General features: G+C 43.0%; 1 protein-coding gene across 1 annotated transcript in view; it reads left to right on the forward strand.

Annotated features, from left to right (window-relative positions):
- Positions 1-16,606, forward strand: part of MAP4K5 (mitogen-activated protein kinase kinase kinase kinase 5) — a 75,563-nt gene extending 58,957 nt beyond the window's left edge. Inside the window, exons 18-32 of the mRNA XM_074544134.1 lie at positions 156-253; positions 359-400; positions 1,071-1,155; positions 1,278-1,357; positions 2,604-2,664; positions 3,258-3,260; positions 3,343-3,457; positions 3,575-3,633; positions 5,051-5,154; positions 7,090-7,267; positions 11,516-11,584; positions 12,001-12,093; positions 12,645-12,715; positions 13,433-13,488; positions 14,769-16,606. Coding sequence (XP_074400235.1) covers positions 156-253; positions 359-400; positions 1,071-1,155; positions 1,278-1,357; positions 2,604-2,664; positions 3,258-3,260; positions 3,343-3,457; positions 3,575-3,633; positions 5,051-5,154; positions 7,090-7,267; positions 11,516-11,584; positions 12,001-12,093; positions 12,645-12,715; positions 13,433-13,488; positions 14,769-14,856 — 1,202 coding nt within the window. The 3' untranslated portion in view covers positions 14,857-16,606. The remainder of the gene's footprint in view (positions 1-155; positions 254-358; positions 401-1,070; positions 1,156-1,277; positions 1,358-2,603; positions 2,665-3,257; positions 3,261-3,342; positions 3,458-3,574; positions 3,634-5,050; positions 5,155-7,089; positions 7,268-11,515; positions 11,585-12,000; positions 12,094-12,644; positions 12,716-13,432; positions 13,489-14,768) is intronic.
- The last annotated feature ends 733 nt before the right edge of the window (positions 16,607-17,339 follow it).

The raw sequence follows: 17,339 nt of genomic DNA on the forward strand, positions 1-17,339 counted from the left end.
AATGAGCAGCTCAGTGCTGGGAAGGGTTCAGCTCCCCGAGGTGTGGCTGTGCAATGTCAGAGCTCACTCCTGCACTCCAGCTCAGCACAGGGGAGAGGAGATTTTCTGTTTCACTGTGTGAATAAGCTGCAAACCTTGTCTGGGCTCCTTTTCAGGCAATGGCAATGGGATGCTGAAACACATCGAGGAGAACGCAGAAGGACCTGGACAAATCCCTCAGCTGCCACGGAAAAAGGAGAAGAGAGATTTCCCTGTAGGTGCTGGGACTCTGGGGCTGCTGGCACTGTCATGTCCTCCGGCTGATCAGTGCACAGGAGGGGTTTTATGATTTTATTTCTTTCTTTCTTTCTTCCCACAGAAACCAGCAATCAATGGTTTGCCTCCAACTCCGAAGGTGCTGGTAAGAAATCCATGGGCACTGGGAGTTATGGAAACCTCCTCTCTCTGGGGTGGGATAAGGCACCATCTCAGTTAGGGGGATTTTCTGCAGCTCACAGCCTTTTCTAGTGCTGAATCCATAATATTTGTTTCCATTTTTTTAAAATCTTCCTGTCACTGTTCAGTCTGGATGGGAAGGGTTGGAGGCTCCCCTGGCTCCCTCAGTTGTGATCTCCAGTGGCAGCCCCTGCTGAGGCACAGAAATGGGAAAAGCTTCTAGTGATGGCTGGGTTTTGCCTGTTCTCCCTCCATGTGCCATTCTATAAGCACTCAGTATTCATATTTTTGTATATTCAATAAATAACAGTCAATATTCAGATAATATAGAATAATTCAGATTGGAAAAGCTCTCTAAGATCACTGAGTCCAACCATTCCCGAAGGCCACCACTGAGCCATGTCCCCAAGTGCCACATCCACATGGATTTTAAATCCCTCCAGGGTGATTGTTCTTACCCAGTAGGTACCTAAAGTTGTTGATACCATTTTGAGCCCTCTCTGCATTTTTCAATGTCTGTGAATTCCAGTTAAAAGGTGGGAAATGCAGTGTGTGTTGAGCTGTGTGTGAGTGACCAGGAAATCAGCTCTTCACACTGTAAATTTGTTTCAGGTTTCAGTTTTGGTGTCTTTCAGATGGGAGCCTGTTTTTCCAAAGTCTTTGATGGTTGTCCTTTGAAGATTAATTGTGCAACTTCATGGATACATCCAGATACTAAAGGTGAAGCTGTGTTAGGTTTGGTGATGGGCTGGGAAAGAGAACAATTTGTAAAGTTATTTTAGCTTTGCATTTGAAACTCCCCAAACTGGGAAGGTAATAATCCTTTTGCACTGATTTTTCAGATCAGTACATCATCTTTGGCACAGAAGAAGGGATCTACACTCTGAATTTGAATGAACTTCATGAAGCAACCATGGAACAGGTGAGTTCTGGAGGGCTGAGCACGCAGCACAGATTTGGGGATGTTTTGGGGTGGGAACTCTGGCACTGGAGGAGAAGGTGCATACCAGGCTCTGGAGCTTAAATGGTTCCCATCAAAGCCAGCAAGGAAAACCTGAAAATTATTTGTTCCCTGACCTGCCTGTATTTTTTAGTTGCTGCTTGTCAGATCTCCCATCTCCTTGGAGAGCAGTTCCCTGCCCTCTCCCTCCATGCCATCCCCACTAGGTGGCACATGGCAGCTCCTTGCACGCAGAGCCCTCAGTCATTTCATTCAGCTGCTGCTGTTATCCCCAGAAAGCTTTTCCTGGGCTTTCTAACCCTTCCCAAAGCCATTTCCTGCAGTCATGCTCTTAAATCTGGTGGTTCAGAGTCAGGATGTTCTTGGAATCTCCTTCCCTGTGTATTATCCTAAATTATTTCATCTGGCAGTCCTCTCTGGGCTTTTCCATGTGCTTTTTTATTGCCAGTGAAGGGTTGGCTGTGCCAGTGGTGGGCAGGGAGAGCATTCAGTGCGCTTCAAACCAAATTTCCTTTTCCCTGAGAGCATTCCCAGCTAGCAGAGGTCAGGTGTGACCGCCTGAAACCCCACAGGCTTCTGTCACACATTTCCTTTTATCCATTTGCTGATTTCTCCCCTCCAAATGCACAGTCTGAAGTGTTTCTCCAACTTTTAATTCTGGTTACATCTTCTGGACACCTTCCTGCCCAAGGTTAACATCTCCCAGTGCCAGGAGGATCTTTTTTATTCCATTTGTAGTTTTTCAGTGGAAACTTTGAATAAACCCAAAGCTATTCTGTTGAACAGAAAATTCCTGTGGGGGGCTCAGGGTTTGTGTCCGACCAGTTGGATCTTTGCTTTCCACACTTTCTCCTACGCCTGTTTTCTTACTTTGCACGTGGGAGTGGCACATGGGACAGAGTGTTCTGGAATCATGGAATGGTTTGGGATGGAAGGGGACTTAAATCCCATCCAGTGCCACCCCTGCCATGGCAGGGACACCTCCCACTGTCCCAGGCTGCTCCAAGCCTGGCCTTGGGCACTTATTCCAATATTCCATGGTCTGTCTGTGCTAAGTAAGGATCCAAAACAGGGAGTAAACGGGAAAATGGGATTTTCTGCAATGTGGATCCCTGCAGGAATGGTGGTAGAGGTGGAACAGACAGAGAAAATCCTAGTTAAAAGTTTCTGTAGGTTTTTATTAATTGAATTATTTTCTTTTTTCCAGTTATTCCCTCGAAAGTGCACCTGGCTGTACGTTATCAACAACACCCTGATGTCCCTGTCAGGTGAGTGACAATACAGGGGAAATGATCGCAGCTATAAACGACCAGGAACATTTAAATCAGGATTATTATATTATATTATATTATATTATATTATATTATATTATATATTTAATTTGTATTATAAATTATAATATATAAATATATTGATTCATAATTTATCATATAAATATTTTATTTATTTAAATACTATGTAATAGTATATTTATATACTCTATAATATATATACTATATAATATATAATAGTATAAAATTTTATTTATTTACATACTATATGATAGTGAACATGTTATTTATTTATATACTATATAATAGTATATAATACTATATAATAGTATGTAAATAATATTTATATACTGTATAATTGTGTATATATTATTTATATACTGTATAACAGTATATGTGATATACTGTACACTATATATTATTAATTTTCTATAATTTACTGCTATTTTGTAATTACAGCCTTTTAAAAATGTTTGCATAAAACCAACTGTAATTAAATGAGCTCTGATCTTCTCTATATTAATTATTATTTTTATCTTGATTTATTTTTCTTCATATCTGGGCTTGACCTACCTGACACCTGTTTGCAGAAGGTAATTTTTCCATATTTGCATTTTCCTGAACAGTTCTGTGGAGGAGTGGCTGAGATGTCAACTGTGCTTTTCTCTCTTGCAGGGAAAACATTCCAGCTCTACTCCCATAATTTAATAGCATTGTTTGAACAAGCCAAAAAAACAGGATTAGCTGCTCATATTCAAACCCACAGATTTCCTGACAAAATATTACCAAGGTACAAACCTTTCACTTACAGATAATTATTAATAAGTTAAAATATCCATAAATTGTGTTGGTGTGTGAAGGGCCCCATCATCTGTTATTGATGCATTTTTGGTGATTCTTATTCCAGGAAATTTGCCTTAACAACCAAGATCCCTGACACAAAAGGATGCCACAAATGCTGTATAGGTGAGCAGACAAATTGTCCCTGGACATGGCATTGCTGGAGCTCATTTCTTTTAAATAAAATTAAGATTCTTTGTTTAGGAAAAAAGCTCAGGGAATTGGGGTGGTTCAGCCTGGAGATGTTCCAGAGTGACCTAATTGGGGCATTTCTGTGCCTGAAGGAGCTGCAGGAAAAATGGAGAGAAATTGTTGGCAAGGGAGGGAGTGCCAGGCCAAGGGGGATGGATGGGATTTTGGGATTAAATCCTTCCCAGAGCCCTGGCACACCCACAAACAGCATTTCTGCTTTGTCACCTGGCTCAAGGTGTGACCCAGGTCCTGCCCTTAGCGAGGAAAACTTGAATATTTTCCACCAGGAAAGGATCAGTAGGAATAAAAATTCTGGCAGCCTGAGAAGGCAGAGCTATAAGTGCAGTTGGAAGGGCACAGAAAGAGTTAAAACTTGGGAAGTTGTGGGTTTGTCCTGTCCTTTCCCTGGTGAAATCAGAATCCTGGAATTACCAAAGCTGGAAAAGCCCTCTGAGATCATCCATGCATTCCCCCAGCACTAACCCACATCCCCAAGTGCCACATCTGCAGATTGTGCCTTTGCACCCCTAAAATATAAATATTGTAAACATAAATATTAATTATGAATATAAATATATAATGTATATTATACATTAAAATATAGAAATAGAAATATTATAAATGAAGATATAAATATGAATATTGTATATATCAGTATAAAGCTGCACACTTGGAGAGCCTGCTCAGGTCATATAAAGTGCCCCTAACAGGCACATTTACAGATAATTCCTGAAATCATGCTGCTCCTGTGTCCAGAGAAATATTATAAATGTAGATATAAATATGAAGATTATATATATCAGTATAAAGCTGCACACTTGGAGAGCCTGCTCAGCTCATCTAAAGTGCCCCCAACAGGCACATTTACAGATAATTCCTGAAATCAGGCTGCTCCTGTGTCCAGCTAAGCTTAAAATCCACCCCAAACCCTGGCTCTGGCATGTCATGGGCTGTCAGAGCTCCCAGGAGTTTCCCACTTTCCCTGCTTGGGGATTTATTCCAACCCCAGGGAGGGGCCCTGAGCTTTTCTGCCCTCTCACCTCTGAACTGGGACCCCAGGAATGCCACTGGTTGTTAATTAAAGCTGTAATTGAGTTTATCTGGAATGTGGCACAATTGAATCCCTGGGGGTGTTGGAATGAGAAGCCAGAAGGCAACAAGTGGGAAACTGAGGCAACAAGATGAGCTTAAAGTCCCTTCCAAGCCTAACCCGCCATGAGATGATTTTATAATGCTGTTTCTTAACTCATTTGTAAATATAGCTGTAGGGTTTTTTGGGTTTTTTTTCCCAAGGATGAACTTGCTGTGCTTTAAAATTACTGTTTTCTGCTTTTTTTTTGATTTGATATAGTACGAAATCCCTACACAGGCCACAAGTACCTGTGTGGTGCATTGCAGTCTGGAATCGTCCTGCTCCAGTGGTATGAGCCAATGCAGAAATTCATGTTAATAAAGGTGAGCAGTCACTGCTGGGGCAGTGGTGAAAGAGCCTTTGCAGAGTTTGGGGTGGAAGCTGCACCCCAGGCTGGGGCCATCTGTGGCCTGTGAGCGCTTGGGAATCTGGCTGGACACATTCTGACTCAGAAAATCTTGTGACTGAAGTCATTCAAGTAATATTCAAGTTATTTCAGTGCTGGATCAAGCCCAGCGCTGGCAGTAATACACCACAATTCACCTCTGCCCAGCATCAAAAGCAGGGAAAATTCTGTTTATTTATGCAATATAAAATTTATAAATATACAGTAATACACAATAATAATGTACAATACAGAATATATATACACAATAAATTTCTACTCTGTATGCAGAGTAGAAATATACCATTTATAAATACTCAGTAATACACAATAACACAGTAATGTGCAATACACAGTAATATACCATAATATTTCTAAGTATATATATATAAATATTTATATACCAAGTATATTTTGTATGCTCTGTATATTTATAAATATGCTCTGTATATTTAACTATATAATATTAATATAGTATTAATATTAATATATTTTCTATTTTAGGCATTTTAAATAGAAATCTATTTACAAATAAATACATAATATATAGTATGTTATATATTATATGTAATATATAATATCTATTATATATTGTACTATAATATATAATTGATTATATTTCATAATATAATATAATATAATGTAATATAATGTAATATAATGTAAAATAATGTAATATAATGTAATGTAATGTAATATAATATATAAATATCCAAAATAAAATTGAATATACAAAAATTATATCTAAAATATCTTTTAAAAATATATTTAAGAAATTTGTTCTATACTATATGTATTACATATATAATGTATATAATATATATAATATATAATAAATATCTTAAATATATTTTATTACATATATTTATTACGTATTTTATTATTAAAAATATAATTACTATAAATATAATATACTAATAGTATATATACTATTAGTATATATAGAAATATATATATAGTATATATATATTAGTATATATAGAAATATACACAGGATATTTCTATAAATATTATTATATTTATATTAATATTATTATATCTGTACTAATTATATTTATAGTAATAAATACAAGAGAAATATATTTAATAAAAACAATTTAATATATTAATCATATACATTATATATAATACTTATATATATTTATAGAGATTATATATATTATTTGTAAAATATATAATATTATATATTTTATATATTTATATATATTTATATATATAAAATATATGTATTTTATATATACTACATATATATATTATATTTAAAATATATAATTAACATATTAAATTGTTTTTATTAAATATATTTATATATTTAATAACATTATATATAATACTTATATATATTTATAGAGATTATATATATTATTTGTAAAATATATAATATTATATATTTTATATATTTATATATATATTTTATATATATAAAAATATATATTTTATATATATACTACATATATATTATATTTAAAATATATAATTAATATATTAAATTGTTTTTATTAAATATATTTATATATTTAATAACATTATATATAATACTTATATATATTTATAGAGATTATATATATTATATGTAAAATATATAATATTATATATTTTGTATATTTATATATATTTTTATATATATAAAAATATATATTTTATATATATACTACATATATATTATACTTAAAATATATAATTAATATATTAAATTGTAAATATATTTATCTTGTATTTATTACTATAAATATAATTAGTATAGATATAATAATATTAATATAAATATACTAATATTTATAGCAATATCCCGTGTGTATTTCCACTGTGTGCGCGCTGTTGCAGAGCCATTCCCCGGTAAGACAAACGCAGAGCCGCTGTTTTGTTTTGGCAGCACTTTGACTTCCCGCTGCCCAGCCCGCTGCACGTGTTTGAGATGCTGGTGATCCCGGAGCAGGAGTACCCCATGGTGTGCGTGGCCATCTCCCGCGGCACGGAGCCCGGCCAGGTGGTGCACTTCGAGACAATCAACCTCAACTCTGCCTCCTCGTGGTTCACCGAGATCGGGGCAGGTGAGCCCTGGCTCTCCCCGGGTGCTGTGGTACCTGGGGATGCTGGGAGTTCCTTCCTTGGAGGGCTTTGGGAAAGCTGGGAGTGTTGGGAATTCCTTCCTCGGGTGCTGTGGTGCCTGGGAATGCTTGGAATTCCTTCCTTGGGGTGCTTTGGTACCTGGGGATGGTGGGAGATCCTTCCGTGGGGTGCTTTGGGAAACCTGGGAGTGCTGGGAATTCCTTCCTTGGAGGGTTTTGGTACCTGGGGATGGTGGGAATTCCTTCCTCGGAGGGCTTTGGTGCCTGGGAATGGTGGGAGTTCCTTCCGTGGGGTGCTTTGGGAAACCTGGGAGTGCTGGGAATTCCTTCCGTGGGATGCTGTGGTGCCTGGGGATGGTGGGAATTCTTCCTTGGAGGGCTTTGGTGCCTGGGGATGGTGGGAGTTCCTTCCTCGGGTGCTGTGGGACCTGGGAGTGCTTGGAATTTCTTCCGTGAGGTGCTGTGGTACCTGGGGATGCTGGGAGTTCCTTCCTCGGGGTGCTGTGGTACCTGGGAGTGCTGGGAATTTGTTCCGTGGGGTGCTGTGGGACCTGGGGATGGTGGGAATTCCTTCCTTGGGATGCTTTGGTACCTGGGAGTGCTGGGAATTCCTTCCTCGGGTGCTGTAGTGCCTGGGGATGGTGGGAATTCCTTCCTTGGGGTGCTGTGGGAAACCTGGGAGTGCTGGGAATTCTTCCTTGGAGAGCTTTGGGAAACCTGGGAGTGCTGGGAATTCCTTCCTTGGGATGCTTTGGTGCCTGGGAGTGCTGGGAATTCCTTCCTTGGAGGGCTTTGGGAAACCTGGGAGTGCTGGGAATTCCTTCCTTGGGGTGCTTTGGGAAACCTGGGAGTGCTGGGAATTCCTTCCTTGGGGTGCTTTGGTACCTGGGGATGGTGGGAATTCCTTCCTTGGAGGGCTTTGGTACCTGGGAGTGCTGGGAATTCCTTCCTTGGAGGGCTTTGGGATACCTGAGAGTGCTGGGAATTCCTTCCTCGGGTGCTGTGGTGCCTGGGAATGGTGGGAATTCCTTCCTTGGAGGGCTTTGGTGCCTGGGAGTGCTGGGAATTTCTTCCTCGGGTGCTGTGGTGCCTGGGGATGGTGGGAATTCTTCCTTGGAGGGCTTTGGTACCTGGGAGTGTTGGGAATTTCTTCCTTGGAGGGTTTTGGTACCTGGGGGATGGTGGGAGTTCCTTCCTTGGGGTGCTTTGGGAAACCTGAGAGTGCTGGGAATTCCTTCCCTGGAGGGCTTTGGGAAAGCTGGGAGTGCTGGGAATTCCTTCCTTGGGGTGCTTTGGTACCTGGGGATGGTGGGAGATCCTTCCTTGGGGTGCTGTGGTGCCTGGGGATGGTGGGAATTCCTTCCTTGGAGGGCTTTGGTGCCTGGGAGTGTTGGGAATTCTTCCTTGGAGGGCTTTGGGAAACCTGGGAGTGCTGGGAATTCCTTCCTTGGAGGGCTTTGGTGCCTGGGAGTGCTGGGAGTTCCTTCCTCGGGGTGCTGTAGTGCCTGGGGATGCTGGGAGTTCCTTCCTTGGAGGGCTTTGGTACCTGGGAGTGCTGGGAATTCCTTCCTTGGAGGGTTTTGGTACCTGGGGATGGTGGGAGTTCCTTCCTTGGGGTGCTTTGGGAAACCTAGGAGTGCTGGGAATTTCTTCCTCGGGTGCTGTGGTGCCTGGGGATGGTGGGAATTCTTCCTTGGGGTGCTTTGGTGCCTGGGAGTGTTGGGAATTCCTTTCTTGGAGGACTTTGGTGCCTGGGGATGGTGGGAGTTCCTTCCTCGGGGTGCTTTGGTGCCTGGGAGTGCTGGGAATTCCTTCCTTGGAGGGCTTTGGTACCTGGGAGTGCTGGGAATCCTTCCCTGGAGGGCTTTGGGAAAGCTGGGAGTGCTGGGAATTTCTTCCTTGGGGTGCTTTGGTACCTGGGGATGGTGGGAGTTCCTTCCTTGGAGGGCTTTGGTACCTGGGAGTGCTGGGAATTTCTTCCTTGGGGTGCTTTGGTACCTGGGGATGGTGGGAGTTCCTTCCTCGGGGTGCTTTGGTAGCTGGGAATGGTGGGAGTTCCTTCCGTGGGGTGCTGTGGTATCTGGGAGTGCTGGGAATTCCTTCCCTGGAGGGCTTTGGGAAAGCTGGGAGTGCTGGGAATTCCTTCCTTGGGATGCTTTGGTGCCTGGGGATGGTGGGAGTTCCTTCCTCGGGGTGCTGTGGGACCTGGGAGTGCTGGGAATTCTTCCTTGGAGGGCTTTGGTGCCTGGGAGTGCTGGGAGTTCCTTCCTTGGGGTGCTTTGGGAAACCTGAGAGTGCTGGGAATTCCTTCCTCGGGTGCTGTGGGACCTGGGGATGGTGGGAATTCCTTCCTTGGAGGGCTTTGGGATACCTGGGAGTGTTGGGAATTCCTTCCTTGGAGGGCTTTGGTACCTGGGAGTGTTGGGAATTCCTTCCTTGGAGGGCTTTGGTACCTGGGAGTGCTGGGAATTCCTTCCTTGGAGGGCTTTGGTACCTGGGAGTGCTGGGAATTCCTTCCTTGGGGTGCTTTGGGATACCTGGGCGTGCTGGGAATTCCTTCCCTGGAGGGCTTTGGGAAAGCTGGGAGTGCTGGGAATTTCTTCCTTGGGGTGTTTTGGTACCTGGGAGTGCTGGGAATTCCTTCCTTGGAGGGCTTTGGTGCCTGGCAGTGCTGGGAATTCCTTCCTCGGGGTGCTGTGGTACCTGGGAGTGCTGGAAATTCCTTCCTTGGAGGGCTTTGGTGCCTGGGGATGGTGGGAATTCCTTCCTTGGGGTGTTGTGGTACCTGGGAGTGCTGGGAATTCCTTCCTTGGAGGGCTTTGGGAAACCTGGGAGTGCTGGGAGATCCTTCCTTGGGGTGTTGTGGTACCTGGGGATGGTGGGAATTCCTTCCTTGGAGGGCTTTGGTGCCTGGGAGTGCTGGGAATTCCTTCCTTGGAGGGCTTTGGTACCTGGGAGTGCTGGGAATTCCTTCCTTGGAGGGTTTTGGTACCTGGGGATGGTGGGAATTCCTTCCTTGGAGGGCTTTGGAATACCTGGGAGTGCTGGGAATTCCTTCCTTGGGGTGCTGTGGTACCTGGGGATGGTGGGAATTCCTTCCTTGGGATCCTTTGGTGCCTGGGAGTGCTGGGAATTCCTTCCTTGGGGTGCTTTGGAAAGCCCTGAGCATTGGCAGCTTCTGTGCCTGGGGCAGGTGGAAGCTGATCCCACATGGAGAGGGACTGGGGACAAGGGATGGAGGGACAGGAGCCAGGGAATGGCTCCCAGTGCCAGAGGGCAGGGATGGATGGGAGATTGGGAATTGGGAATTCCTGGCTGGGCTGGAATTGCCAGAGCAGCTGTGGCTGCCCCTGGATCCCTGGTTGGACATGGTTTGGAGCAGCCTGGGATAGTGGAAGGTGTCCCTGAGATGGGATGGGATGGGATGGGATTTAAGGTTATTTCCAATCCCATTTATTCTCTAATTCCCCAATTCTCCATTGTGCTGATCTGCCCCACACCAGATGGGTGGATTTTTTTTGTCCTTACAAAAAAATCTTTTATTTTCTGAATTCCTTTAAACATCAGTCAGACCCTGCTGGTTGGGGTCTCCTTTGTGGTTCCAAGCTCCTTCCTGGGACCCTGCTCCTTGCTCTCCTTTCCTGCATAACAACTCCCAGAAATGGATTCTTGTCCATCCTCCAGCCCTTGGGGGAGGGTTGTTATCTTCAGCAAAGATTTGGGTTATTTTTAAGACCCAGTTGATATTTTGCAGCTGCTTTTCTCCTTTGCCTTTGTTGGATGTCCATTTTTACCTTTAAATGTTGCTGCTTTTTAGCAGCTGTAGGAACAACTTCATTAGTAAAACTAGGAAAAAAAAAAATCTCTTAAACTAGTTTATTATCATCACAAAAATGTTTCCAGATGTGGATTTATGGGAAAAGAGTGGGTTTTTAGGAATTAAAAGTCCTTTTGTTTATTGTGGTGCCTCTCTATGGAGGAAGCTGTGCTGAACCATAGCTTAAAATGTGTTTTATCCAGTAAAAGTTGTGTTTTTCTATTAAATACCTGCTTTGAACAGAGAACTTTGTGCTCCTCCCAGAGCATTCTGGGATCTTACAGCTTCTAAAAATCAGAGTTAAAAAAAAAATAAAAATCAGAGTAACAAGAGCAGAGTTGAAAAGAGCTTGGGGGGGGGGGAAGCAGAGTCTCTAAACTATAAAATATAAAATAATCTGGTTTTTTCCCCAGGCAATCAGCAGTTGGATGCCATTCACGTGACACAGCTGGAGAGAGACACAGTCCTGGTCTGCCTGGACAGTGAGTAACACAAATTCCCTTGGCTAGCTCACCACACCTCGTGCAGAACTTGGGTTGCCACAGTTGTTGATTTGAACTTCACCACGAGTTTGGTTTCTTTTTTTTTTCTCCCTACATTATTAATTTGTGTTGTAATATTTCCATAAAGATAGATGGGATAAGTGGGATTTCATTCTGGGTTTTGTAATTCCGCTTTGTCTCTTCATGTGTGCATCACTCTGTCAGTGTAAAACCACCCCAAGTGTTACAGATATTTATTTTGTAATTATTTTGAGACAAAGATGCTCTTGGATTCATTTTAGCAAATGCTGTAGATGTTAAATTTGGATATTTCTTTGTGCCTAAAAGATTAAATTTGTATTTTACAATTAAATCCTGCGGTGGGTTTTAATGCTGATTTTTCTCTTTCTCTTGAGAATTTGTGAAAATAGTGAATTTACAAGGGAAATTGAAGTCAAGCAAGAAGTTGGCTTCTGAGCTGAGCTTTGATTTCTGCATCGAGTCAGTGGGTGAGTGATTTGCTGCTCTGGGGTCTCTCAGGGGTTTCAGAACTCACTCCTGAAAGCCTGACTGGTTTCTGGTCATTTCCATAGCAATGAAACAAAATTTGGGCAGGAAAAAGTGGTTTAGTAATACATAAATCTGGGTTAGCCTTCTAAAGTTAAGATTTTATTTCAAGTAATAGCACATCCATTTTTTTCATAGTCAAGGTAATAATATTTGAATCAAATTCTCAAGCTGCTGTCTTTAGACTGGGACAGGAGGTTTTTTTAAATTGTACTTGTCAAGCAGGAATTTCTGCTGTCATAAACTCTCAGAATCACAGAATTAAATCACTCAGAGCTGGCAGCTCTGTGCTCTCTCCATCCCTGAATGGAAAACTCCCATTTTCCATCATTCCTCTGTTTGGAAATGAGTGTAATAATTCAGGTGATGTGTCATTTCCAGCAGCCCACATGCTTTGCTTGGCGCTGTTTGTTTTTACACTTCCTGAGGGGTTCCCTGGAGGCTCTGGGGAAAGGGATGGAGGGAGTGGGTGTGATGTGTCCCTGCTTTGCAGTGTGCCTTCAGGACAGCGTGCTGGCCTTCTGGAAACACGGCATGCAGGGCAAGAGCTTCAAGTCAGATGAGGTGAGTGATCTCCAGTTTCATTCTTCCTGTTCCTTATTTACCACTGGATTTTTTGCCTTTTCTCTCCGATGCCTCGTGCAGGCTGCCCTAGAGCAGAGGCTGGATGGAGCTCCAGAATAAAGCAGGGATTTATCCAAAGCATCTCCTCCATGGATCCACCTTGGGCAGCACCAGAGCCCAGCCAGGGCTGCACCCAAGATCAACCAAAATGGCCCCAAAATGCACGGCCGGGCACGGGCTCTGTCCCTGGGATCAGTTCTGCTCCATTTGCACCTTGCAGTTCATTGTCCCATTGCAGCTTTAGCCCAGGCAGTCCCACCCTGCTTGTTTTTCTCTCTCCAGCCCACGGGGTTTGTGCTCTGGGGCTGAGATTTGGGTCATTTGTCCTTGGTGCCCAGCTGGAGCAGGAATTGTTTTGTCTCCCTGCTCTGAGCTCAGAGCTCAGAACTGCCCCTCATCAGAACCATCCCTGATATGGAGCCCAGACCCTCCCACTAAATCAGCACAGAATCTGAAAATATAAAAGCTCAAACCTGAGGCATCAACTCTGCTTCCCAAATGAGAATGCTCACATGCCACAATGCTTAACATCCGTTTATCCATTTCAGTCCTGCACTTGGCATTAAATTGCATTTGAATGTTTCTTTCCTTCCAACTCAGACCAATAAATGTCCTTGTGCTGCTGAAATGGATCTGAATATCTGCATTTTTCTGCAGGTGACCCAGGAGATATCTGATGAAACCAGAGTTTTCCGCCTGCTGGGCTCAGACAGGTAATCCCCCTGCCGAAACAGAAACCTTTTGTTTTATTTAAAGCAGCTTTTCTAGTTCCCAGCTGGGCCTGGCTTCCAGCCCAGCCCAGCTCTGTCTGTGGGCACCAGGAGTCAGGGAGAGAGAGGGGAGAGATGCTCTGGGCTTGCAGGGTACCCAGGAAAAGCCTGCTGCTGCTTTGGGATGTCCTGGTGAGCTGGGAATTACCCTGGCTGGTCTGGAAATAACAAATTCAGGTTTTAGTCCCAGTGATCCAAATCCACACATTTTCCATAAGATCCAGCTGATCCCTTCCAGCTGCACAGGTGGGGAGAGGTGCAGCTGTGCCCAGGTTTGCAGCCTGAGCTCCAGGAAGGACCTGTTCCCTTGTGGGTTCTCAGCCAGCCAGGGGGATAAATGTAGGAATAGACAGGGATGAGCCCAGCAATCACTTCAGCCACAGAATCCCACACTGGTTTGGGTTGGGAGGGACCCCAAAGCTCTTCTTGTTCCACCTTCACTAGCCCAGGTGGCTCAGAGCCTTGAACACCTCCTGCTGTCAAACCCCTGATCCTCTGCTCCCTCATCTGCCCTTGGAAGTGCCAAACCCTTTGGTTTGTATTTTCCATCTCTGTACAAATGGAGCAGGAGTTTTCCTTCCTGCCATTCCAGTGAGATGTGGATCTCCTTTTTCCCTTGGATCACTCCAGAGCTGCTGGGGTGCAGAGGTGAGGATCAGGGACAGAGGCTGTTCAGAGACTTCATTTGGAAGCTCTTTGAGGAAAACAAAAAGCAGAGACAAGTTTTAATCCCAAAAACAACAGGAACTGGTGCAGAGAAATGCTCAGCATTTGGGAGCTCAAAGGCCCAACCCCAGCAGCTGATGGGCAAGGTCCAGCAGTGGTCAGTGGGCCAGCACAGGGGGAGAATCATTGTCCAGAGTGGCCACAGGAACATGATCCAGCAGGACACAGGCAGAGATGGGGTTCAGTGACCCCTGGGAACCCATGAGGTGATAAATATTGAGGAGGGAGGAGAGTTGTTGAGGTTGCTTATCAGAAGATGTAGGAGGGGTAAATATTTGGGTTGCAGATGATGGGATTGTGGAATTACAGAATGGGTTGGGTTGGAAGGGACCTTTAAAATCATCCAGTTCCAACCCTTCCACTACATCTTGTCCTTGTGTGTTTTCATCAGAAGTGATGCTGGAAAATGAGGGAACTGGCTAAAGAATGAAACACCCAAGTTACATCAGAAGCATTTTTTGCCCCTAACCGTGGATCCCGTTTGTGTTTGGTTGCAGAGTGGTTGTGCTGGAGAGCAGACCCACAGAAAACCCCACAGCTCACAGCAACCTCTACATCCTGGCTGGACATGAGAACAGCTACTGAGCAGCCCCCAGCCCAGCCCCAGAGGGAGCTGGGAGCCAGGAGCAGCAGCAAACCAGGACTTGGCTGCTCCTTGTCTGGCACCGTGCTGGGCTTGGGGTGGGAATCAATCCATTTTTGCAGCTGGGAACAGCTGGTTCTGTCTCTTGCCACTGTGTGGTTGGTTATGTCGAGTTTGCTTAATAAAAGCTGAGATAAAGAGCCCTTTACTCGTTAGTTCTAGGGAAACAGAGCCTTGAAACGTGTTCTGCAGTAAAGGTGCCATAAACTGTTAAATATTCCCCTTCCCTTGGGTTTTCCTTTTATTCTGTAGATACAGATCTAGTGCTGGTTGTTGCCCTCTTTTATACGGAGTCTTAATAAAACAAAGATTTGTGTAGGAAGTGAAAGTATCTGCAAAGCTTTTTGGTTTTAAATCTGCCATTGGGTATGGCTTTGTATAATAGACTATTTAATCCTTATTTATTAATCTGCTGCTAGGATGGGGTAATGTCTAACTTTTAGCAAAGGAAGGTTGCAGAGCAGCTTTTTTTTTTTTTTTTTTTTTTTTATTTTTACAATTGTATAAAGATTTGATTATTCTTTTTCCTTGTAGGGATGTAGTGCATTACTGAGGGGTGTGTTACCATGTTGGGTGATCATGTAAAAAAATGCGGTTTTGTACAACAAAGTATTTTGTACTGATTTTTCTGCCTGCAGAATTGCCATAAAAGGGATTTTCTTACTTCCTAGACATAGGGTGTGTGTACACAAAGTAGAATATTGATATCAGACCTGTTGCTCCTGGGTGCCTGTGTACAATATCCACGTGTGTGTGCGTGTGCATGTGTGTGAAGTTGCCTGGCAGTGTGTATTTTTTATATATATATTTATACATATATATATAAAAATGTACAAAACATATATGCTTTATTTTCATAAATTAGGGATAAGCCTTGTGACATGAAGTGGAAATTGTAGCAGGTCATCATCCTTAATGAATGAAAGTATCATATATCCAAGTGGCCACGACGTGTGGTTTATTTATGCTGCTGCAGAGGGGAGCTGGAGCCACAGCTGAGGCTGAGCAGCTTTGCAGCTGCTGTGCTTTGGGGATGGCTGCTGCCCCAGCTGGGAGTATAAATAAACATGATAAGAACCATATTCTGTATCCAAGCTTTGATCACTTTCTGGTCCACCTGCATTTTATTTTTTTTTCCTTTCTCTTTTCTCCATTGAAGAGTCGCATCGGTTCCTTTTGTCTTCCTCATTAATTAAAATTCTTGAGGTACCATTCAATATAGACTGACTCCAGGAGAGATCTGGTTTTACTACCTCACATTACCCTGCTGGCTTTGATGTGAGCACTCCTGGGCAGGTGCAGAATTCCAGTGCTCACAAACACTGGAATTGAAAGGTTTTTTAATGAAATGCCTGTTCAGCTCCTGAGATGTGCTGCCTAGGAAGGAGAGGCTGGAATTGCCAGGTCATTTGAGCAGAGCAGGAGAGGTGTGTGAGAGCTGGCAGTGCTTTGGTGCTGTGTTGGCATCCAGCTCGCTGATCCATAATTGAGCAGGGAGGAATTGAATGGGCCCACGGGATGGCTCAGGGACATCTCCTGACTCAGGCCAGCTGCAAGGTGGGAAGGGGCACAGGGGAAAACAGCCCTGCACACATTCAGCATTTTAGCCACTGTCACTCACAACTAATTCTTGCTGACTTGACATGCAAATCGAGTCAAGCTTTTCAGTTCTGACACTGTGTCAAAGCTTAATAAACAGAGGAAATTTATAAATCACTCCACAGAGCATGAAAAATGTGCTTTAGGGGTGGTCAGCTGGAATTGGAAATGTGCTTTAGGAGTGGTTAGTTGGCTCAGCAGTATTAAAAGCAGGACGTGTGATTTTTGTCTTCTAAAAGAGTTCTCTAGTGTTGAAATTACTTCTCCACAGGTAACAGTGACTGGTGATTAACCTCAAATGGTGCCTCTCCTGGTCTTTAAAATAAAAATTAAGGTGAAGTGAAGCACCAGGTGTAGATATTGTAGAGCAAACACTTTTTAATTTACCTCATTCACTACAGAAGGTAATTTCAGCTTCGTCTTTGAAAACACTTAAAGGAGATCTCTAAAAGACTAGAGAAACCTGTAAATAAAATCAGAATATTTATGGGGAATAACTGGAGTAAATAACTCTTAGGTCATGACACTGTCATGCAGGAATAACAAGCAGAAAGTATTTTTCTTTGACATGAATTGCTGATGTTTTGCTGGATCCTAAAGAATAAACTTAGGAAAATCCTTGTTTAATCAAACCTTTTTTAGCTGTTGAAGCATTTCTAATGGCATATTGTGAAATGCTTAGTGCTGGTTTCATAGACAGTGGCATTTTTTGGCATGATGCTGTTTCCTAGTGTAAAACCTCACTTTTGTTCTGTACCACAGAGCAGATTTGTGTGTTCCAGCCAGCCTCAGTGACTCTGATCAGTATAATTTGTGTTTGACTGTT

This window comes from Zonotrichia albicollis, chromosome 6 (assembly GCF_047830755.1).
Source record: "Zonotrichia albicollis isolate bZonAlb1 chromosome 6, bZonAlb1.hap1, whole genome shotgun sequence".
Taxonomy (NCBI): Eukaryota; Metazoa; Chordata; class Aves; order Passeriformes; family Passerellidae; genus Zonotrichia; species Zonotrichia albicollis.